Source organism: Crinia signifera, chromosome 5 (assembly GCF_055691185.1).
Source record: "Crinia signifera chromosome 5, ASM5569118v1, whole genome shotgun sequence".
In the NCBI taxonomy this organism is placed as follows: domain Eukaryota; kingdom Metazoa; phylum Chordata; class Amphibia; order Anura; family Myobatrachidae; genus Crinia; species Crinia signifera.
Genome location: NC_139221.1, coordinates 207794028 through 207819915, shown reverse-complemented (window position 1 = coordinate 207819915; position 25888 = coordinate 207794028). Strand labels below are relative to the sequence as shown.

General features: G+C 44.0%; 1 protein-coding gene across 1 annotated transcript in view; it reads right to left on the bottom strand.

The window, feature by feature from the left end:
* Positions 1-25888, bottom strand: part of VPS41 (VPS41 subunit of HOPS complex) — a 258397-nt gene that overhangs the window by 127895 nt on the left and 104614 nt on the right. Inside the window, exons 5-7 of the mRNA XM_083188469.1 lie at positions 18772-18846; positions 10047-10109; positions 1981-2046 (exon numbers count right to left, since the gene is read on the bottom strand). Coding sequence (XP_083044595.1) covers positions 1981-2046; positions 10047-10109; positions 18772-18846 — 204 coding nt within the window. The remainder of the gene's footprint in view (positions 1-1980; positions 2047-10046; positions 10110-18771; positions 18847-25888) is intronic.

Genomic DNA, 25888 nt, shown 5'->3' with positions numbered 1-25888 from the left:
CATAGAAGGAGACCGAGCGTCCTCTTCTTGCATCAGGAGGCTCAGGTTCACAGTAGGGGGTCGTTAAGGTAGCACCCCCACCAAGGCGCTACCTCCACACTGAACAATTTAAGAAATACAATATCTAGCTCTAAGGATTATTCATTCGCATGAATACTTTTAAAACTTTTTAACTTGTCGCCCGCCACAGGCGTGTATAACAAAGGGAGGGAGGGACGGGGGGGGGGGGGGGGGGGAGTGGAGAGTGGCATTATTAGAGTATGGCAACAGGGTCAGGGTGTAATACCAGGGGAGGGGGGGGGGGGGTCTCAGAATGTCACATAAAAATGTAAATTTAACTGTCCCTGATGGGTTCTCTTGGCAGTCGGGTATCTTGCAGTGATGTCGATCTCTCAGGTGAAGTCCTTCTGGTTTGTCAAGACAACCTGTCCATCTTGGATGTGAAGGGGGATATAGATCATAATAAAGTGGATGGAAGGAGAAAAGGTGGGCGTATAGGTGATAGATTAGGTTGGTCATCTCGGTAATGCACCTCACCCATCCACCTCCTTGCATTGCTCTGTGACTAGGGGGGGGGGAAAGGGGGGGTGGAGGGGGGGCGAGAGGTTACGGGTTGCTGAGGGTTGTTGCATCAGGCAAGTGTCTCTCGGGGGTCTTGAGGTGTAAAGGGGTTGGGTGGGGGAGGGGAAGATGATTAATTGAGGGAGTTCTTTCTTGGCAGCTGAATGTTGCATATGGGGGAGTTATTCCAGCTGATGCAATCACGAATTTTCATCAGCCCAGGTATGATGTGGCCTGGATTCTTCTTCTAGGTCGGTAAGGAAAGCCTCAGCGTCCAGATGAGATGTGAAATCTTTATATGAGTTATCCTTAAAGATGCGGAGTCTCGCTGGATATAGCATAGCAAATTTTACACCATCCCTGATTAACTTTGCACATGTGGGGGCGAAGTCTCTCCGTGCCTTGGATAGTTCGGCCGAAAAATCCTGAAAAATCAGGATTTTATGATCCTGCCAAGTGATATCCCTTTGTTTTCTCGATGCTGTCCATATTAGTTCCTTATGCAGGAAATTTAAAGGTTTGAATATCACAGCCCGTGGTTTGGCGCCATCTTGTGGGCGAAGTGAGCCTAATCTATGGGCTCTTTCTATAATGAGGTCCTCACATCTGTCTGCAATTTTTAAGAGGTCAGGGAGAGTCACTCTTATAAAGTCAAAAAGGTCTTGACCGTGAATTGATTCAGGCAGTCCTATGATTCGCAAGTTACACCTGCGCGAGCGGTTTTCCAAATCTTGGACTTTATTATGTAGGTAGGCTATTTCCTTCTGGGATTGCTTTGCTGCATCTTTCAGCTCAGCTATGTCATTAAAGTTCTCTGCAGCAGTCTGTTCAGTTGTTTGAATTCTGTGCTGCAATTGTGTAATCTGCCCACTAATGTCTGCTGTGACTTCTTTTAATAGGGGACCTATGGCAGCCCTTATGGCAGCTACCATATCTCCATATGTCACTGGGGCCGTCATGGAGGGTAGTGGGGTGTCAGGAGCGCTGTACTCACTGTGCTGGGCTTCCTTTTCTGTGGCTGGGGAGCCAGGATTGCTGCAGATGGAGGATTCTTTCTGCTTAGAGAGCGGGGAAGCAGGGGGAGCTGTCCGAGTCCCGGCGTCCGGCGCCATCTTGGATCCCGGGAGCGGCTTATCCCTGTCTCTTCTCGGGCGATTTGTGGAGCTGGGCATCGGTGTGAGATGGCGTTTCATGCGCCAGGGGGTTCAGGGAGGTGATGGAGGGTGGCGAGCGGGTTTGTGTCCCCGGGCGGAGGAGCTCCTGTCTCCCGCTACCTCTTCATGTGGGGCGGAAGCGGAAGTCCCCTGATCACTTATTTTAATGCGCTTTGCTATGTACCTGCTGTGACGATCATTCAAATGAAAGACCCATATAATTAGAACCTTGAACCATATAAAACCAATTATAGACTTAACTTACCTTATTTCCTCCGGTCACAAACTGCTTACAATTAGACTTTGCAAACTGAGGGTGAACAGCAACAATCTAGAGATACAAAGATTACAGATTTGTTAAAAAATCAAATATTATTGCCATTGATGAATTCTACAAATTGCACGTAACACCATCAATGCAGACTAGGGCTTACAAATGGAAGCCAACATGGTGTGTCTTATCTTTTAGGTATTATTTACCTGTACTTACCAATATGTATAACTGAAGCCAAGTTTATTATACAGTTACATGCTTCATATAAAAGTCTCGCTGAGTAACTTTGAGTAATTTTGTAATGTATTAAGTTCTGGTATGATTCCAAATGTATAATACAGTAAAGGCAGGCACCAGTGAATTTCCCTCACGCTCAATAGAGGTTGGCTTTGGAAAAGTAGCAATATTGGGCTAGCATAATTATGTACATAATGCACATCACAGAAACACTTTGCTAAGAACTAAGGGACAGATTTATTAAGCATGGTGGAGTGGTAAATTGGCTGGTCATAATACACCAGCCAATCAGCTCATAAATGCTGTTGTTCAAACTCAGTCTGTAACTTGATTGTTAGATGCTGATTGGCTGGTGTGTTATCACCAGTCACTGTATCACTTCAGCAAGCTAATGCCTCTGCCTCTGAATTCCCCTTAAAGTGTATATTACAAAGTTATTTGAATAATACATGAATAATACATGAAGTCACCACACAAGAGTTCCCCCAGTGTGGATTTATCACTTTGCATGTTTATTAAAATGTACAAATACAACATCCAACACACCATACCAAATATTTATATACTATGCATTAACAATAAAAAAAATGTTCCCTAAAGCCAAAAGGTTGAATCCCAGGTAAACGGAGACTTTACAAACTGAGGGCCAAATAGTAATAGCGTGTGAGGATCAGAAAGAGATAGATTTTTCCCATTTATTTTAAAGCGGCGATCATTTACATGGCAAAATCAGATTGAATTTTGCCAAGTAATTGAGTGCCAAAATCTCTCACTTTCTCATTCTTACACCCTATTACATTTGTCCCTGAGAATGAACAGGGAGAATAACTTTATAGACACTGGTTATCTATAAATTAATCCAGGGGTTCTCACACTATTTGGGATCACAACTCCCTAGAGTATCACAATTTTTTCACTACACCCCTAAGCAAAAATAAAAAAATGTAGGTAAAAAATATAAAATTAAGCAGATTGTGTCTATGTATTCTTAGGCTCAGTTATGTGGTAAAGGGAAGGATTTGCTTCTATTTTTACACATACAGTATTTTATGATTGGCAGCCACCAGAACTGGTTTTTGTCTATAAATAATTAACCATAAAAAATTCTTATTGGTCTTGGAACACCAATCAGTGGCACCCCTGCAAGTGGCCGGAGGCACCCCAGGGAGCCACGGCACACAGTTTGGGAACCACTGAGCTAATCTATTATAGCCAACTATAACCATTTTAGAACTGGTGTGATTGATTGATTGATTGATTGATTGATTGATTAAATAAGTTATTTATTAACTGGTAGAATGTGAAAACAGAACAGCAAATGAATATCTGAATTATGGTATACATTTTTTTACATTACATATCAGAAGAAAGGCAAAGAGAGCCTGATTTTGAAGCTAGTTCTAATATAGACTGCTATATAATTGCTTCACTGCATGGGATAGTAGAAAATACCATGGAATCAAGAGGGGCCTTTCTGTACCTGAGACAGGAGCGCCACCTCTTATATACTGTACATGTATATCATATACGTACCAATTATTTAGTGGTATACATTACAGTCTAATGTACAATTCTGCATGTACAAATTTTTGCAGAGCACACTTTAGGTACTTTCAGAAATATATCCAAAATTTACCTCAAACTGTACATAAGGTCCTCTGTGTCACTGTTACTTAGGGGCAGATTTATTAAGCTCGGTGAAGTGATAAAGAGTCTGGTTTTTATCACCGGCCAATCAGCTCCTAACTGTGAAGTTACAGGCTTGGTTTGAAAAATGACAGGTAGGAGCTGATTGGCCGGTGATAAAAACCAGACACTTTATCACTTCACCGGGCTTAATAAATCTACCCCTTAGTAAATTAATAGAATAATGGGTTTAGCCCCCTAAAAAATATGCTCCTATACTTCACATAGATAAAACATTTTAATAAGTAGCACTTTTTTTTTTAGTTTATTGGAATTATTTTCAGAATTTGTTTATAGTGTACTTTTATCTATTGAACATTTTACTAATGTACCAGTCACTGTGAAGCTATGGTTGTTTCTTCTATATGTTAAATATTGTGAGCACTGCAGAATGTATCTCTATTCAAATCCCAGCAACAGAAACAGATATCAATGCCACTGAAAGGAGTCTTGAGCAAATCTATATTTATGGAGCAGCATTATGTTTTATTGCAGATTTAAGAGCGGAAATAAAGCAGAAAGGGCAGCATAATAACTAATGATTTTCTGTGTTTATATCAGGTTGCGTTTTACATGCACGGGTGTTTACATCATTTTATATCAAAACCTAATGTACTTGAAAGTTATGCTAGAAATGATATACAAATTAATGTACAGTGCCTGTAAAATTGTATTCAGTATATCAACTGACAGCAAATAACTACTGTACTACATGTACTGCTTCACCTTAAATTCCTCATAACCTTATATTTTATCTCTGCTCACAGCCCCTACAAATGAAAAATAATATATAATCTTGCAGCATTTCATTTATTAAATCACTGTATGGCGCATAGAGCATGATAACTGGCTGTGTTGGAGCCTTGGGTATGGTTCCAGCCAGGCTGCTATCACTATTGTAAGGGCATTGGATAAAGGGCAGGGTAAAGAAGGGAAGACTTGTACTGTAGTAAGGAGTAAACAACTGGAAAACTACTCTCATATCAGGGGAAAGGAGAAATGTAATTTCAGCTTAATTCTATTGATGCCAATCATGTAACCACCCACATATCCATTGGGAGGACACATATGTTAGGCATTAAAGCCAAGGTCATATGAGCTGTATGTATTGTGATGATCTACGTCATAGATTTTTGTGTCGACCATCCTGTGGTCGACCAAATGATCCCAACCCAAAAATACTGAACTGTGTCTGAAAACATGTTACTGATTATACTTACAGAAACTACAAAGTATTAACCAGTGGAATATTGAGCTGTTTCATACACTAATACAGCATATGAGACTGTTACTAATCACCAGTCTGATAAATACCAAATAACTAACAATTTATGTTAATGCAGCACGTATTACGGACTGTTATAAAGCAGCCAGTTCTTTTCAGCTTAATTGTACTAAAAATGTTTTTATTGAATGAACTGATTTTTAATGTATGTATTTTTATAATAGTATGGCCATATATACTTTATGCAAATAAATTGATTTGATTTTTGTTGGATGTGGTAAATATAGTATGATAATTTATCCAATTAAGGAGCAATTCTTGGTAGATTTAGTCTGCCCACGCCCCTTTTTCCCGTCCTCTGTACTGCAAATAAGAACCTATAGAGGTGGCAGTCACCAGCAAGTGAGACTTTCTGGCTCACAGTAGGCAAAATAAATAGTTTTGCAGTGTATCGCCTTTTCTTCCCAGACTTTATTGCAGTTGCAGTGCTCCTGTAGATCTAAATCATACATTTCCTGTAGTAGCTGCTGTGGGAAGCAGTAAGCTGTGTAATAAATCCTGTAGACTACCCTAAAATGCTCCATTCTAAAATGGGATAGACAAAAGAGCATCATGGCTGCAAGGTCACTTAGGTCTACAGCCTGTCGATAAAAGGCTTCTAGAGTAGCTGAAAATTAATGAACTGTGCAGCATACTGTACTTCAGATAACTGTTCCATATTTGTTTGGTTTATATATTAACATTGGAACCTCTGCTGCCATTCTAGGGGAGAATGTAATTAGCCAAGTTGGTTTCTTGTGGCTAATTCATTCGCTCCAGCCCAATCAGTTATTCCCGATAAACTGACACGAAATGACTGACTTGCACATATGAATATAGTTTGAAATATGGTACAATACAATGCATCCAGAAAGTATTCACAACGCTTCACTTTTTCCTCATTTTGCTATTTTACAGCCTTATTTCAAGATGGATTAAATTCATTTTTGCCTTAAAATTCTACACACATACACACAATTATTCGCAGCCTTTGCCATGAATCTCAAAAATGAGCTCTGGTGCATCCTGTTTCCACTGATCATCCTTGAGATGTTCCTACAGCTTAATTGGAGACAACCTTTGGTAAATTCAGTTGATTGGACATGATTAGGAAAGACATACACCTGTCTATCTAAGGTCCCACACTTGACAGTGCATGTCAGAGCACAAACCAAGCATGAAGTCAAGGGAATTGTCTCGAGGCACAAATCTGGGGAAGGGTACAGAAAGATATCTGATGCTTTGAAGATCAGTGGTCCATCATCTGTAAAGGGAAGAAGTTCTGAAACACCAGGACTCTTCCTAGAGCTGGCCGGTCATCTAATCTGAGCAATCAGGGAGATGACCAAGAGCCTGAGGGTCATTCTGTCAGAGCTACAGCATTCCCCTGTGAAGAAAGGGGAACCTTCCAGAAGGACATTCATCTCTGAAGTAATCCATTAATCAGGCCTGTATGGTCGAGTGGCCTGACTGAAGCCACTTCTTAGTAAAAAGCACATGGCAACCTACCTCGAGTTTGCTAAAATGCACCTGAAGGACTCTCAGACCATGAGAAACAAAATGCTCTGGTCTGATAAGACAGATTGAATTCTTTGGTGTGAATGCCAGGTATCTTATTTGGAGAAAACCAGGCACTGCTCATCACCAGGCCAATACCATTTCTACAGTGAAGCATGGTGGTGGCAGCAGCATGCTGTGGGGATAGTCAGGATAGAGGGAAAGATGAATACTGCACTGTACAGAGACATCCTGTAGGAAAACCTGCTTGAGAGCACTCTTGACATCAGCCTGGGGTGATGGTTCATCTTTCAGCAGGACAACGACTTTAAGCACACAGCCAAGATATCAAAGGAGTGGCTTCAGGACAACTCTGTGAATGTCCTTCAGTGGTCCAGCCACTGCCCAGACTTGAACATCTCTGGAGATCTGCTTCAAAGGGTAATGGGGCGAAGCTGGCCAAAGATATGTGTGCCAAGCTTGTGGAATCATATTCAAAATGTGTAAAAAGTGAAGCGTTGTGAATTCTTCCGGATGCACTTATACAGTTACTCATCGGCGCCTTCTTCTCCCCATGGCCATCACGGTGCCGAGTAAGTCTAGACTTACTCGACTTTGTGATCATGGATGGAGACCATTAAATGTTGAATGATTGTGAATGGGTTTCCCCCTGTGTGCACGGCTACGAACGTATTCGCAGCCCAGCACGGGGGCGGTGTAACCTCGGGCAGGGTGGTATTTACCCAGACGCTGGGCTCTGAAGATTTGCAGCGCAGCGATCAGGTTTAAATCAAGCCCATCAACATTTTTAGAGACTGCTAAATTAATACTTATTTAAAATGAACATTTTCATTACACTACCTTCAAATTACTGTATCCTCTAATAATAGGCAGTACTGAGAATGCGTGAGCAACAGTATTAATGTTTTTGGCAAACGCAGGCATGGGAGGAGTTCAATAGCCCAGAAACCCCTCTTACCCACAGACTGGACAGAAGCCACTACATGCAGTGGAAAGAGTGAAATGTAGCTGCTGCACATGCCCAGTGGCAGCAGATTTACTGTCTTTGGTGTGTGTCTCTATGGGTCTTTAAATGTATAAAGCAGGGACAAGAGAGAGGTGTGAAAGTAGAGATGTGTGTCATGGCAACCAATCAGTTCTGATGTACCAATTATCAAGTGCATTCTATAAAATTATACATAGCTGATTGGTTGCCATGGCATACTACTCCACTGTTACACTTCTCCACTTTTATCGCTGCTTCATACCTCTATTCTTGAGTGCTCAATCATGGCACCAGAGAGATAATCTGGTAAGTGGCTTACCATGATTATTGGGCCTGCCTATGTCTGGGGTACTGAATTACATAAACTGCACTTTGGGCCAGATTCAGATCTGTTTGTATACTCACAGCCTAGTGAACAGGTCAGCGCCACCCGCCGCCCACCAAACGTCCGCTCCTCCAGCCACCCACATCCGCTCATTAGCATGTGATGGGATGTGTACGAGAACCCATTCCCTCGCATGTGGTTGAAGGTGACAGGTGTGGAGCCTTACACAGCAGGTGGGCAGCAGAAGATTGACAGCTGTAGATTAAAGGAGGGAAACACCTGATGCTTGAACCCTCCAATCAGGAACTTGGGCAAACCCACGGATGGTGCAAGCACCGTGGGAATTTAGAAGGTCTTAAAATGGCTTGCACAGGCCAGCTTCTCATGTTAGTCCCGATCCTAGGCTAAGAGGTCATACTCTGCCTGGGTGTCTTGTGGAACACAACATCTGCCCTGGGTGGGCCCACCTCTACTCCTGTGTGGAGTGTCCAGTGCTGTATGGTTTCCTGCACTATCACGGCTGTGTGGTATATGTGATAGTGTTGCGGTGGGGATCCCTGTGGAATTCGGAGGACTAATCTGCTATCGCTGTTGTGTGGATAAGCAAAGTTTTGCTCTGTGGAATTGGTTTGGAACTGTGATGCTACAAGGACTGCCTGTTTGGACTGCTACCTAGATTTTCTATGCTACATTTGCCTCTTGTTCCTGTTTTATCTATTTGTGTGTGCTGTGGAAAATAAACCGTTATTTTGGTTTCATCTGCTTGGTGTCTGAGTGATTGGGGAACCCCGTATCCTCACAATACTCACCAAAGGCATTCCCACAGGGGGTCTGCGCAGACCCCCTTCCACCAAAAGCTGGGCTGAAATGGGTCTGGATTGTCCCCTTTGTTTGGGGCAGACTATAGCTTGTTACATGCTAATTATATATCCTTCATCGGCTGGCAACAATCACTCCAAAATCCGACATTTGGAAACCCCCTCCAGAAATCCTGCACTTGCCCCAAATATAGTAAGAAAATACAAGTATACATAATAATTTGGTACTTGTGTATTAGCAGGGCGCCCACTAAGCAAATTGCTTAGTGGGTAATTCTGCGTAAGAAAATTGCATCACATCGCATGGGCCGATTTAGTGCCGTGCGATGTAATGCAATTTTCCTATGCAATTTATTCATTGCTCTCTTGGCCCCGGTGGATCGCATCGCACCTCCCGCAAAATCGCATGCGATTTTATAGGGTGCGATGCCATTACATTAGCTATACACTTGTATGACATGCAATGAGGTTTTAGGCACCTCCCCCCCTATCCACGCGACCCCGAAGTGTGGCGAGTGGCGGTGGAACGCGTCCTCCCGACCTTTTCATACCCCCACTATCTGTCTTTCGGTGTGGAGATGAGTTTATATAGTGTGGCGAGCACAGCGAGCCACCGACCCCAAATCGTGGCGAGTGCAGCAAGCTCCAGGAGGGTACTGGATTACTTTACATGTATTCTGCCTCCCCTCGCCACGCTTCGGGCTCAGTAGCTCGCTGCGCTCGCCACGCTATATAAAGTCAACTCCACGCCGACGTGGATAGTGGGGGTATGAAAAGGTCGGGAGAACATGTTCCGCCGCCGCTCGCCAGGCATCGGGGTGGCGTGGATAGTGGGGGGAGCCTAAAACCTCATTGCATGTCATACAAGTGTATAGCTAATGTAATGGCCGGGGCCAAGAAAGCAGTGAATAAATGGCATACGTAGGCAAATCGCATCGCACGGCACTAAAACGGCCCATGCGATGCGATGCAATGTGATTTCCTACGTATGCTAATTGGGCGCCCTGCTAATACACAGGTACCGATGATTAATAGCAGAAATAATGCAAATGGAATTACTTGACACATCATTGACATGAATTATAAACATAGATAGCAAAAGGAAAAATATGTGTTCCTACACTTCAAAGTTTGGCAAAGTATGCGGCTAGTATGAGGAATTATCGAAAACCGTAAAAATAGACTAGAATACAACCAAAATGTAAAATAGAAAACTGCTCTCACCTTTATTGGACAATCAAATATTTCATGTAATCCTTCTCTTGAGTAAAGTCCAAAAACCTGTACCTGTAAAATAGAGGATACTTTTTTAAAATAATGTATTATTTAGACTTTCGATGGTAAGGAGATTTGTTTTGCATAATAATTACATAGAAATGTAAAATATTCACTGTTAGGCCATTGCAATTCTTTTTCAACCAATATATCGGCCTGATAGAGCTATTTTTGGCTGAAGGTCATCATCAAGCTATCCAATGACATTTTTATCATCCAGAAAAGGACCCTCGATGGTGCGATAACACATAAAAATCGAAATCAGTTCTTGATCCCATGTGTTATCGCGGCTTTGGTGGCTGCTTATTGCAGATAATGATTCTTGTGCCTGAGGCACCTGAAGCATAATCCTCGTTAAGTGCCGCGCATTGGTTAAGGGGGATGCAGTTAAAATCGCGGCGGTCGGGATCCCGGCGTTCAGAATCCCGACCGCCGAAATCCCGACACTTTCTCCCTCCGTGGGTGTCCATGACACCCCTGGAGGGAGAATAAATTAGCGTGCCGAGCGTAGCGAGGCACCGGGCCTGCTGCGTGGCAAGCGCAGCGAGCCCGCAAGGGGGGGGCGATCCATGTCCCCCTCTTGTCGGGATTTCGGCAAGTGAAGCGAGGGGACGCGGATACCTGTGAAGGTATCCGCGTCCCCTCGCGGGGCTCGCTGTGCTCGCCACGCTTCGGGCACGGTGGCTCGCTGCGCTCGCCACACTTTCTATTCTCAACTCCACGCCGACGTGGATAGTGGGGGTATGAAAAGGTCGTAGGACGCGTACCGCCGCCCCTCGCGGGCTCGCTGCGCTCGCCACGCTTCGGGTTGACGTTGATCGTGGGGTGGCGTTAACAATTCGGGTGGCCATTATTCACTTCAGGGTGCCTATTTGGCCTCTGTGGCCCATTTAACATTGTTTCCTATGGAAAAATTGGGTCAATTGAGGCATTGAACAGGAAAATCGGGTCAATTGAGACATTTAACATTGTTCCCTATGGGAAATCTCGGGCATCTCGTCTGTCGCATCGCACCTGATTTTTTAGTGCATTCAATGCCCGAGATGGCCGAGATGGGCGCCCTTCTAAGTAAAGAGTTCCGAATCCGGTTAAGGAATGGCACTTTAATAACCCAAGATGCTTTACCTGCACGTGGATGCAAAAAGACCTGTTTCTTCATTCTACTGGAGCCACCGTTCACACCCGCTGACGCACCAAAGTGAATCAGTTTGCAGATTCTGCCACCTGTAGTGTATACCACCAATCATCTGTGCGTGTGCGTGCCCCTTAAGACAAGCTACTACACCTTGCCATCTCCCCTGCTCTCCTGCACACATTGAAATGGAAAAGCACAGCTCTGATACAGTTGTCTGGACACTTGGCATTGGTGGGTAAGACCCGCTATATAATGTCTTTATTGTGACCACATCACTGGATTGCAAAAAACACTATTGCACCTATTTGTTTCAAAGTGCCATTGGAGACAAAGAAGTTTATTCTGGTCCACACGCAACACTGCGAATGGATGTTTTGCATAAACATCTAATCGCAGCCTTGGGTTCGGGGGCCAAATCATTCGATGGTCGCCTGCAGCTGTGCACCACTGGCGCATCACCTTTCCGGGCACCCCCCACAGTGGTCGCTCCCCACTCCTGTCGATCCTACGTCAGAGCTCCCCTGCCACTCTCCCCTACACCATTAGTTGCAGTGAGCAGGCGGCAGGCTCGGGGATGTTCGGCGTGGCTTGGGGGGACTCGGGAGCCCTTGGGAGTTCGGGTGCCTGAGTCTTTCCGAGCTGCCCCAAACATCCCCGAGCCTGCCGCCTGGTCACTGTCTGCTGTGAATTGCGGCTGGAGCAGCGGCAGGGGATCTCCAGCATCTGTTCTGTGGTAGGTGTTGCTGGGGCAGGGAGCTGCTTCCAGTTCAAAACCGGCCTAGTGTGTATGGCCGGGTGGTGATTGCTGAAGTGCGTTCCCGAATCATCGTCAGCCACCGCCTTCCTGTTTGACAGGATGAGAGAATGGTTTTCCATAGTCTCCTACTATGGGAAGTCGCTCAATTTATCTGCACTGAGAGATTTTCCAGCCAGCGATTTGCACTTCATTGCTGGCCATACAAGCTGGGGAAAAAAAGCATAGTGTGTATGGACCTTGAAATTCTAGTCCTCCTAGCACCTAGCTTTTTACTTCTAATTCTTCTTAACAATTAGAATCTGTTTGCACATTAAAACTGCTGATTAATTTCACATTTTGGTATACAGTAATTACAGTACTTAAAAAAAAAAAAAAAAGGATCTCAAATAAAAACCAGGGACAAAATGTCATAAAATGAAAATGAAAAACAAACAAATAAAAGTACAGAGATGCCCTTTGAAGCCATCACAAAGGCACAGCAACTGCATACACATTTGCAGTGCACTCACAAGCAACCCAAAGGCTGAACAGCATGGTACACTGAACAGAGACTCCCAAACACGTATGAAACAGGCCTTGCACAGTGCAAAGCATATTCATGCACAATTTACTTATAATCACTCAACTGCAAAAACATCGGTATAGTGTCTGTCATGCCTACTTTCATCATAATGATGGTTTACAAAACAGAATGTGTTTTAGGACTGAGAAATACCTATTATTTTTTGTCTTGTTGTTTGGTATATTTGTGGATAATCTCTGTTTTACATAGAACACATCATAAAACACTGAAATAGAAGTTTGGGAAAACATCAGCCTTTTTTGAATGAGTTTGCCTATTTTTAACTTTAGTAAAAGAGACAAATTAATAAAAAAAAAAAAAGAAACACAAATTTGACCTTTAGCAAATATACCATATTGTATACAATATTGTATACAATATCGCTTCTCATCTCATTTCATAAGTTTTGCAATGCAATGAGATGTGATCTAGTACAAAAAAGTATGTGCTGCACATACTTTTTGTACTAGATCTCATCTCATCGCTAAACCAATATGCGATGAGATGCGATATTGTATACAATATTGTGTGCAATAATTGTAACGTGTATGGGCACCTTAAATAATGAGTGCACTTGCTGGGTGACCTGGAAAATGTGCACTGTTGGGGGTACTTGAGGACCAGGGTTGGGAACCACTGCACTAGGCCATTACAGCTACTGTACCTGATGCAGCAACAGTGAAGTCTCCCCAGTGGAGAGGGGCATGCTGGGAGATACGCTCAGTGCACCCTGTTTTGGCTGGTAACTGCAACATTGCCTTTTCCTAAGGACGCAGAGCCTAGGCCTACAAACCTCATACCGCTGGGATCCCCATTTCGATGACGAAACGCGTTGGGGTGTGGCCTAGCGTCGTCACCTGAAGGAAGGAGTACGGAGAGAGAGTGTAACCGGCTCCAACACTTAGGTGTCTAACACCTTCTCTATGCCAACTAATTGCGGTTCCTAATTGCCCGCTGTGGTACGTGATCTCACCCACTGTTGATTTTTATTGTGCTTTAATAAATCTTTTTAACGGATACATGTGTATTCTACTTCACAGGTGATATTGCTATGGGCAACCAATTAGAATCGACTTCTTATTTATTTAGCACTAGAAGTTAGTGGACAGGATCTGATTGGTTGCCAAAATCAACTTCACATGTGGAGTAGAATACACATCTTAGTAAGATGGAAGGTGGTGGCTAGGCTTCGGCGGGGAAGGTGGTGGCTAGACTGCGGCGGGAGGGTGATGGCTAGGCTGCGGCGGGTAAGGTGTCGGCTAGGCTGTGGCGGGGAAGGTGGCGGCTAGGCTGTGGCGGGGAATGTGACGACTAGGCAGCAGGGGAATTTAGCATTAGGCTGCAGCAGGAGAGGGTACAGCTAGGCTGCAGTAATTGAGGTGATGGCTTGGCTCTGGTACGGGGGTTATAGATAGGCTGCACACTCCCTGCTATGTCCCCCCTGCACAGGCAAAGGGATGCCTCTGTGAAACAACCAGCTGACTATTAAATCACCCCATCCCGCAGCTGTCACAGTGCAGTATAGCCAGCCATGGCCTGTCAATAACCCCTCTCACCTCAGCCTTTGCAGACTGTAGTATGTTAAATACCTTCTCTAGTGGCAGTGTGGCGATGCAGTTCTCCTTTTCAGAGAGGTGTGCAGCCGGCCAAGTCTGAGGAAGCACAGCCGAGAGCCCGCGGCGATTGCTCCTCCAAGCCACCGCGGCATTTGCAGCATTATAGTTACGCCTCTGTCACACTGACTTGTCCAGCACCCGGCGCCCACGCAGCCCCCGCTCCCCCAAGCAGCAGCGGGGGCTGCCTTACGGTATCTCCACCACTGGATCTAATGGCTGTGGTGTGTGAAGGAGACTTTGGCATTAGGCTGCCCAGCTGGAACTGAAGCACAATGTACATAAAGTAATGGTTCCGTCAGTTGCATTGGCACAGCCATCTGGCAGTTACCTTAAGAACTTCACCCCACCCCACAGTACATCGAGATGGGTAAAAGTTGACAGGCATGGAATAAATTAGGCCTTCATTTTATTCTTCTGCTGTCACCTGCAAGGCATCCCCCCTCAGTCTTGGCGCCCTAGGCTGTATCTTATTAAGCCTATTGGTTAATCAGGCTCTAGTGAAAGCTATCTACTGTACATGAACAGTATAATGCTATCAGCAACATTTAAAATACTGTCCTCTATTAAGCCGTCACAAAAAAGCCCATTATTCCATGGTGTTACTGCAAATATACATTCAGTTAGGGAACTATTGTCCAAAGCAACAATAAATAGTTTCTCATTTTTCCTTTTTCTTATATAAGTGTTCAAGGTCTCTGCCATCAAAATGAATGGAAAGCAAAAACCTTCATCCATTTTAACAGCAAATAACCTGACATTAATTCCTGCTTTTGAGGGGTTTTCTTTGCTGGCTGATTATGGCAACCTTCTGAGTTACTGTATGTCACTTTCAGTAATCGTTTTAATAAAAAAAAAAGAGAACAAAAACACAACTTAAAAAGGACTGGCTTTTAGAAAGAAAACAAGGACATATGTGCAATGTTTGCACAAGCTGTGAAAAAGTGAGCGGCATCGAGGAGGGGCATGTAATGCCATGCTTCAGCTTCAGCATTTATATTCTGGTACAATGCAGGACCACTCATTTCACGGAACTGCCTAAAGTTAAGAAGGATTTATGAAGCAATGCCCAAGTTTATACAGTAATTTAAGAGATAGGTTAGCAAGGAGTTCTAAAAATGTAGTGCCCCATGTCTGCTGGAAATATATTGATTTGTGTTTAAAATAAACCAAAACAATAGTAGATTGAGAAAAAAAATGTGTGTACTCTTCTATGCTAGATAAGAAAATTAAAATCCAATTTGTAATAGAACTTTAACTTTATAAGTTCCATTTTGGAATAAGGCTGCAACATAACAAAATGTTGAAAAAGTGAAGCACTGCAAATACTTTTGTTATGCACTGTAACCATTCCCTCCTAAAGACCACTAGTTATATTATATTGATTGAGAACACAAAATAGTGGACAGAACTCATGTCGCTTATATCCCTTTTCCACTAGCAAGCCCGGTCGCATCAGGGATTTTGTACCTGGTTTCCATTAGAAGCCCGAGCCGGCATTAAGCCAGGCGGGTGAAATCATTGGGAGGTGGTGTCGGGGTGGCGCTGGGAGATGACAGCATTTACAGTGCAGTGAACAGGACCCAGGTCCCATCAAATCAGGTTACCTGTTTCAACTGCCCCTGGACCCGGGAGCATCCTGGGTCCAACACAGGTAACTACCGATTTTCCACTAGCAAAAAAACTCACGCATGCAATTAGAATAAACGCCTGTATCATAGTAAATATTCTAATGCTACAAAAGGCATCATGCATGCTTCTGTGATCTGCTGCTCTGCCACAATATGCAGATCCTAGCTTCGGCACACCTACAAAATGTCAGAGAGATTTGGAGCTCACAATATGGAGCTCTAAGGAATAAATCTGTTTACCGATGATATCTGTTAATACTATTTTACATAGGACCACAGAAGTGAAAATATATGTATTTGTGTAAAGAGTGGCAGTTACTTCATTGTCAGTTCTGTGAATAATACTGAATGTGGCATCCTCTCTGACATGTGGCCCTTACTTGACCATCCTGAGACCCAGCATCTTAAATATAATATAGATAACTGTGCCTAGTGTCTAGTAATAACTCTTTATGATGTCATGTGTGACCCGGTTTGGTTCTAGCTGTGCCTTCTTTGTTGTTTGGACCAAGCCCTATTTAATCTTGCACTGTTTGTAACCACATTGTCTATCAGTTCGTGGACTGAGACTCCCATGTGTATGCATTCAATAAACTTACTATGCTTTTTTATCTAATCCTGGCATATCCCCTCATTTATTGCTATAACAAAAAGGGGACCCCATTTTTAAAACCCCGACTGTTGCCATCCCCAAAATGGCCGCAGCATACCACTCATGATGCACTTCGACAAACAGCTCTGCAGCAAAATTACTATTTTCAACTATGCATGGATAATGCTGTCAAAATGCTTGCTTAACAGTCTGCAGCCAGTACAGTTAAACCATATATCTTTTAATCCCTACTTGTTATCAGTTATGGACAAGTAGAAATAAAACATACACCAAATAAAATGTACCTTGCACATCTATTTAAACATCTCCCAGCTCACTAAAAGTTTAGTACATTGCCCCCAATATCCTACCACCACCTATTTATGTGCACTGTTCGCACACACAGGAAATATAATGGTTCCTTCTCATAAGAGGAAAATCAATCATTAAATCCCTGACATGTCAGAGACCCACAGTGCCTTGAAGCCCTGATAATTGTTAGTTATATAGCATCCATGATAAATGCTCTCCAGTTGCAAAGGTAGACACCATTTTTTGGGGAATTGGACTGTACATATATTGATTTTACATCTATTTAATGTGGCTGTCGTAGGATACTTTAATAGGCTGATAAACTACAATTGCTCACCAAAAGTCTCAATAATTCAAGGGAAACACACATAAGTGTTTGCCACTGTCTTAATGTGAGACAGAGAACCTCCAGTCCACAGAAATCCAATTTTGCAGATTTATAACAGAAGAGGCACAAGTGTACATTGTGAGGAAGCAGGCAGCTAGGCAGTGAGATGCAGGGGGATAACTCCAACAGCTATATAACCCCTCAGTCCTGACTTCCTCTTTTCTCCCATAGCTGTTAATCAACTTAATACAAATAACAATATTGACATTCTTGTAATTACTTTTTCCTGAGGCACATTTGAGGAAAAATATACTTCTGTAATCAGAGAAATTTCTGAGTGAGGCCAGCAAAGTCTGATAATAATAAGGGATATGAATTGAGGGCAGCCTCTTGCTACATTTCACTCCCTATCACAATTTGGAAGGCAGAGAGGTCAACCGAATGGTGCTTCAGAAACAATAAATACACATTTGTATGAGTAATGTCACAGGAGGCCCAGAAAGTATCTGAGGTATATTGCAGCCATTATATTATAGATTTTTTTTCTACCGTGGAAATATAGCTTACTGAGGTATTTTAAATCACTGGTTCTGCTTAATTCTGCTATAAAAACAAAATAAAAACTAAAATGTGTTAAAGCTGCATTTAGTGACTAACACCTGCAAAATATTGTGTCACGCCTCATCTCTATCCCGGCATCTTATTGATGAGCCGCTATAACTGTGATTTGCACACATGCAGCCCAACATAACTTTATGGCAGCCTCAATCCATCCAATTCAAAAAGAAACATTTCTGATAACGAAAAGCTTCTCAGTTTACACTATGCAGAAAACCATGCTAAATTATTAATTGCAGCAAGACCGTTTGCACTAACCAATGTAAATACTTACTTGCCAGGGCCGGCCTAGGGGCTCAAGAATCTGGGGGCTGCTCCGGAGTCTATCACAAAATTAAGGATGACCCAGAGGAGGAAATTTACTAAGATGGGAGTACTATTTTAGATGGGATGTTGCTGCGGGCAACCAATCATAATCTACTTCTTATTTATTTAGCACTTTCTAGATAATACATAGAATCTGATTGATTGGTGTGTGGGGAAGGTCTGTGTGGTGTGTGTGTGTTTGAAGGTGAGGGGGGGGGGGGGGGGCGGATGAGCGCAGTAAGTTGCAGTCTCGCCTAGAATTACAAAAACCTCTAGTTAGAAGACAGCATAGATGTCCATAATACTTCAATAAGACGGGTTTACTGTATGGCATACTTGCCTACCTGACCCTCTCCACGAGGGAGAAAATGCTCTGTCCCTGGACTTCCCTGGTAATGTATGATTGCCAGCACCTGTGGGGAGCTAGGTAAAGGTGTTTCACCACAGGTGATGGCAATCATACATTACCAGGGAAGTCCAGGAACAGAGCATTTTCTCCCGCATGGAGAGGGTCAGGTAGGCAAGTATGCTGTATGGTCTTGTCCATATGAACCCAATAAATGTGCTATTTGTAAGATATCATTTGATATTCTATTCTTTTCTGGGGAAACATAACTGGTTCAGGAGTGATTTACTGAAATATATTTGCCCTTGCTCCCAACAGATTATTGAAGAATTAAGTTGATTAAATATTTGTGCCTGGTGAGGTTAATGATTGGACATGGTTCCTGAATTCTTGGCGTTAAGCATAAAAAGACAAAACATCCAGTTAATATAAGCTTATGTTGCTATTGTACTACAATAAAATCAGAGCAGATACCTTGCCATCCTCTGCACAGATGCCCACGTGCTCCCCGCTTTCATCCAGGCTGATCTGATTGATCTTCACAGTGCTCTATAAAACAAAATGCAGTAAAGAGAAAGATGCTGTAGTTATAGATACATTTACAAAGTAAAATATAAACTGGAATTTATAAATGAAATTAAGAAAAAAATATATTATTAGTCATTAGTTACCAGTCAAAATTAAGGAACATCATAACAGTGTTGGTGGCTGTGTGTGCCCAAATGGACCAACAATTTAGTTGCTTATTAAGGTGACTCAGACGTGTAACACACTTGAAATCTTTCCCAGAGGTGAGGAGCAGCTTTCACGTTTCATTATATAAGATGAACACTTGAAAAAAGTATTTCACATCTTACAATGATGGCCGCAATTTTATGGGCTTATGTAACATACAACAGTGTCTGCATAAAAAATGACACAATCTGTTGCAGCAGCTACTATAAAGTAACATTGTGTCAGTGCAATGGGTCAAATAAATTTGCATGACAAATTTCTAAATCTAGTGTAATCAAATTGTTTATTTCAAGCTAAATATAATCTGAGAATAACATAAGTAACCATGGAATGGGCGGTTCATGGGGTACTTTGTGCTATGAATTTCTAATGTAACTTATCTGTAGTGAAAAAAAAAAAATATTAAATAAGAATACAAATTATAATAATAATACAAATAATAATAATAGCTTCCTCCAGCACAAACTAGTGTCTGACATACTATACACTAAGGGGGTTATTGTGATTGATTTGCTCGGATGCAGTAACATCCATTCAAAGGGCAGGGGGAAACTCCCACATCTTTCAATGGTCACCGATCATTAAAAGATGTGGAAGGTGCACACATATGTAAGGTACAAATGGAGCGCCTGTCATTCAGCGCCAGCTCTCGCCAGATCCCGTCCGCTGTTGAGAGTCGGCAGACAGGCACTCCATCTGACGGGGAAGCATGAGCGTCTCACATGCCCCTTCCGCTGGGCGGCAGAATCCTTGCCCGTCTCCGCTTCAGGGAGACGGGCAGGGTTAGGGGGGTGCGGGGAGGCGGTGAAGACGCGACGGTAGGCGTCAGAGAGCTTCGTCAGAACAGGGTGTGCGAGTGTCTTGTGCGCGCTCGTCCCCTTACGACGGCTGGCGCCAGCCGCTAGCTAAATGACAGGCACTACATCTGTAGCTCTGAGCAACCTTATATATGCATGCACGCTGGGGAGGAAATGGGCGGGCAGCTGACATCTGCCCCGACACCCACGTCACGGCCTTATTAGCATGACAATGCTCAGAGTTCTCATGGGAATGCCCATGAAATGCCTATGGGCGTTCCCATGTGCTAATGGGGCTGCCCAGCACCCCATGCCCTTCTCCGCCCCCTGTGTTGGCCTGTGACCCCATCACATGCAAAGGGGGTGGGGCCAGCACAGGGCACTAGTTACAGAACTGCTAAACATATTTTTTTATTATTGTAAGGTACTTCTGTAGCAATATTATTTCAGGAATAAGCAGCACATCTTTCCTTTAGCCTTGAACTTTCACCTCTCGGCTTCAGAACATTGCATTTTTGTCAAGACTTTCTTGTTGCAGATAAATTTATTTCTGGAACTTGAGCTAAAAACTACCTCTGGTTTATAGTACAAAGTGAAATGTACTGCCTAAGCTTTAATTATGACTTTTGAGGCAGATTAGAATTGGTTTTGCTTCCCTGTACACTTGATTACAGTAATTACAGTCATAAACTCATCACAGTAGTCCGGAGGCAAGTTGGAATTTGGTGCCCCCATCCTGTCCCCTTGCAAAAAGTGTAGTGTCGCTGGTAGGTCTGCATCAGAGCTGACAAGATTCAGTGGTCTGCAGCATGAAACAGCATCCCATCCCAGTAGCGCACGCAGGGGGGATTTCTGAGTACCCAGAAACCCTCCCAAGAGTCTAAGGGCCCTAGGCTGAAAGCTGAGGGTCCCCTCTTTCCATCGGTACAAGAATTTTAAAAATCGGCCCTTGGGAACCAGAGATATCTGACTTCAAAGCAGTGGTCCCCATCCAAGCCTGTTAATTGCTCCTCCCAGTCAGATATTTCAAGTTCTGTCTGTCGGAGAGTTTTTCTGAGGCTATATTCCAAAAGCTGGGACTCTCCCCCTTTGATGGACACTAGTAGCTTGTCTCTACTGTTCCCAGAACCAGAGACATCAGACTTCCAGCAGCGGGTTACTGCCCCAGCTCCACACACCTGGTATGTAGTTTTATATCCTCTTTGGCAGATTGCTCTGCCTCCTGAACTCTGATCCCCTAGTCCACAATACCATTTGGTAGGTGGGATTCTCTAGTTTTTATTTCCATTAAAATCTAAGAAATCTATTTTCGGGAACTGGAGTTATCTGCAGTCAAGCAAGCTGTCCTCCCACCAGAAAATTATGAATAATAAGCCCACTCCACTATATATATTTATTATTATTATTTATATACATTTGGTCGATCTATAATACTTTAACTGACCTGGCTTTGCTCCGCCACTCTGGAAACCCCCTTCTGAAAATCCTGCGTTTGCCACTGCATCTCACAGTCCAGTAACTGCGGTCAGTGCACCATTGCTTGTTGTAGCACAGGCTGAGCAGTACCAAGAAGAAGTCATCTTGGCCCCTATTCTAGGTGTTAGCAGGGCTCCTGGGACAGAGCTAATAAACTCTGCTGCAACAGTGGGTGTGCCACAAAGCTCCATTGGAAGTGCTGCAGTCACGCGTAGATCCAGCTGTGAATCACACAGGTGCTATACCAGTGATGGCTAACTCCAGTTGTTGTTGAACTACACTTCCCAGCATGCCCTGCTACAGTTTTACTATTCGGCCATGCTAAAACTGATGCAGGGCATGCTGGGATGGATCCCGACAAGGGGGGGACGTGGATCGCAGCGGGCCAAGTGCCTCGCTCCGCTCGGCACACTAATTTATTCTCCCTCTGTGGGTGTCATGGACACCCACTGAGGGAGAAAGTGTCGGGATTTCGGCGGTCAGGATTCTGGCAATCCACGCACCCCCCTTGTCGGGATTACGACCGCCAGGATACGGACCGCATCCCGTTGGGATGTGTAGTTAAACAACAGCTGGAGTGTCAACATTAGCCATCACTGTGCTATACAGTACAGGTTGGGTCTCCCTTATCCGTGTATTCCAAAAACTGAAATATTCTGAAAACCGTGGTTTTTCAGAATATTTCGATTTTTTTTTTGTTATTTTCCCCCACCCCTTTTTATCATACTTACCTCCTCCCCCGGTGTCCACCGTGGCCTCCGGTATCCTCTTCAGCGGCATTTCCAGTCACCGGCGTGACCTCACACTCACGCAATGCATCCTTGGGACCTGAGATGCCGCTGAAGAGGATCCTGAAGGCCGACATGGATGCTGAGGGACACCGTGGACATTGCTCGAAGCATTGCATGCACAGCAAGCGATGCAAGGGGATGCCGTGCACTTTAAACTGTGTCCATGTCGACTGTGTTGACATTCGGGTAAAAAAACTGTGAAAAACCCCATGTTGACCTTTTGACTGTCGACCTAGACACTGTCGAACTAATGACCTGTCGAACTAGAACCAGGTCGACCTTATCCCTTGTCGACCATCATGCTGTAGACCAGGGCTGGGCAACACCGGCCCTCCAGATGTTGATGAACTATACATCCCAGCATGCCTTGCATCAGTTTCAGCATGGCCACATAGCAAATCGAATGCAAAGCATCCTGGGATGTGTGGTTCATTAACATCTGGAGGGCCGGTGTTGCCCAGCCCTGCTGTAGACCAAATGATCACAACCCGTTTAGGGACCACTGTCATCACTATCTGATAATTATTTTTGTTGCATTGAAGCAGTACCAAGCAGACTGATCAGCTACATTATCACAAATAAGCTTTTATAGATTCTGTGTACTAACAGATTGCCTTTTCAACACTCAAAGTTGGAGACTGGTCTTGGGGCCGATTCCACTCTTTGTTCTGCTCTAGCATGTTCCAGACTAGAGTTGAATGTGCCAGTGATGGTCATTGTTACATACTCCAACAGACTTAGGCCCTTATTCTGGTTGAAGCGGTAACGGCCGCATGCGGCCGTTCCGCCGATGTTTTCGGTCTGCGCATGTGCAGAGGCCACTCTGCGCATGTGCAGCCGAAATCGCCGTACACGTATTTTGTCCGCCGCAAAGGGGGTGGATAGGGGCGTGAGGGGCTACGAAGCCTCATTTGCATATGCATACGCCCCGCGTTTCATGGGCGTTCCCATGCAAACGCGGGGCGTACGCATGCTAATGAGGCTATGACGCGTGGGTACAGGGCGGGCATCTGACATCGCCGGATGTCAGCTGCCCGCCCCCATACAAGATTTCACACGGACAAGTGTCCGTGTGGTCTTGTGTTGCGGGACCTGGTGGAGCGTGCGGCCCTGCATTCGATGTTCGGCGACCATCGAATGCAGGGGCTGCTCCCACCATGGAGGAGGCGTATCCCCGTCCACAATCATGCGGATCGCCACATGGCCGCGTACGGACGGCCGTGGCGATCCGTATGGAAGGCGGGGATTCGTCTGGTGCGGTCGGAGCCGCATATGCGGCTCCGGCCGCACCGATCAGAATAAGGGCCTTTGTTCTGCTCTAGCATGTTCCAGACTAGAGTTGAATGTGCTAGTGATGGTCATTGTTACATACTCCAACAGACTTAGTTATTGTAGGAATTGGGGACTCCTGGGGACACATTTATTAAAGTGTTGATTTATAAAAGTGGAGATATTGCACACAGCAACCAAATTCTAGAACAATGATCTGCTAGAAGGTGCTAGATAAATAAGTAGAATCAGATTGGTTGCTATGGGCAAACTAAACCTAACCTCCCTGCCCCGCCACCTAACCATAAATTTCACCTCCTGGCAACCTAACCCTCAGCCTCCCCCCCCCCCTTCATCCCCGGCAGCATGCTACTGCTCTCTAAATTTGGTATTGCAGCGTCAGCATTCTGATCCAATCAAAGTTCTCTAGCTGGTCTTGCCTTGATATACTGAACATCTGCATCCTGACGGCATTCTGTCCAGCTAGCAGCCAAATGTGAAGTAGTCTTGCTTTTTACCTCTTTACAGATAACACTCAAACAAAATGGAGGAAAGTTTTACAGTTTGATATCAATTCAGCCCACATTAAGTGAATGAGATAGCGAAAGTGATCCAAGTCACACATTGCATATGTGAGTTTGCTAAAATAAGGGTCTTCATTTTTAAAGTTTAGTTCCAGTTTAACTTATATCTTCTCATATATGTAAATATATGCGTTAATCTGATCTCAGAAGATACAACTGAAAGTTGTGCAACAAGAGCGGGAAAATGTCCTATGGCAGGGAGGTGAAACCAGTGCAATATAATGAAGTTAGCAACTATTCCCAAGCCTACTTATTATTTCCCAGCCTACCAATCGGAACACCTTTCACTTGGAAGATAGTTTAAGAGTAAAACCTACTGACAGTATTAAACAATTTTCCTCCTAAGGCATAATTAGAGTTGAAATTTGATTCTAAGGATAAACCTAGAGGCAAACTTTCTGGTAGCTTTAATGAACAAAGAAGTGAAATCTGCAAAGCTGCGCACTAAATGTAATACCCTGGGAGGACCTTTACAACACTAAACTACTGCATAGCCTGGACTTTTATTTTAACCAGATATCAGTATTTGATCGGCAAATATCCCACACATAGGGCTCAATTATATTAGGCACAGCTACAGTATGTATGTTGAGCAAGTGTGACTATATGCTACACTTGTACCACTGGAATTTTTATCTGCAGCCCCATAGTCAGAAAATAAAATCTGGAACCCAGAATAGAAAGCCCCTAAGCTGGATACAAGAAAAATTTAGGGGGTATTCAATCCCGGCTGCTATTTCAGCAGGTGGAAATAGCAGCCACCGCCTATTCAATAATGCCGTTTCCTACAGCATTGAAGGCAGATTCTGAAAAAACATATCCGACTTTAACGCCCAAGGATTGTCAAATTCACGCCATTTTTTGACATTCCACAGCCGTTTTCACCGACATGCTCACTTTCCGACACTCAACAGCTGGAACATTCAATTCCGCCTGTTGAGTTTCATTCAAGCTGAGCAAAAACGGCCCGGGATTCTGACCATCAGGAATTCTGCTAATATAAATGTTACCAGGGGTATCTGGATGGCTTACAGAAAATGTCCAGGACGACATGCACAAGGTCGATATTAACAAAAGGTCGACACAAGCAATAGATTGACACATTTTTTTCCAGCATTTAAAACATTTTTTTTTATATACTTTACAATCCACAAGCCTGACTATTTGGGGGTCCCATGTGCTCAGGTGTCAACAATGACACAAAAAAAAGTAAAAAATCATGAGGACCTTTGTAGGTTTCGACTTTTTGTCGATGTCGATCAAGTGCATGTCAACCTTCTGCTGTCAACCTAATGACTGTTGACCTAAACATTGTCTGTGAGCTATACCACACCTAGTGTTCCTTCTAGGAACTGGCATGGCAGGGTGGTGCTGCACGGGGGGGCAGCATAAATGGGGCAGACCTGGGCCATCGTTGTTGGACCTGGGCCCGATGCCGACGTAGCCAAATGGGGTTAGCCTGGCGACGACATCATCAAATGGGACGGAGCCGTCTGCAGCCATCACCAACAGAGGTGGACCAGCCGGCTGACATCACAAAACTGAGCGGGCCTGGCCCCGCTGAAGTCACTGCCGATGAAGCGCTGGCATCTCTGGCGGCTTTGGGCTTCCCCGTGCACATTGGCGGGGACAGGCAGCAGGCTGTACTAGAAGGGTGCTGCTAGAGGGCAGAGCGCATTTGCCCTTTAAAAATTGGGCAGGGTGCAGCGCCCACTAAAAAAGCCTAGCGTGAACACTACACACCCATTACCAGTATTTTCCACATGCCAAAATTGTTGAGTTTTGTCTTCTTCTGTTAGATCCAGCCTAAAACCTGTAACTGTGCAATAAAATGTGCATAACTGACTCTCATTGAAGTTCTACTCTGTAGTTAACTTATTTTTATTTACATATTCAGTGAAATATGCAAAGTGTGAAATAAATCTCCACTCAAACCAAC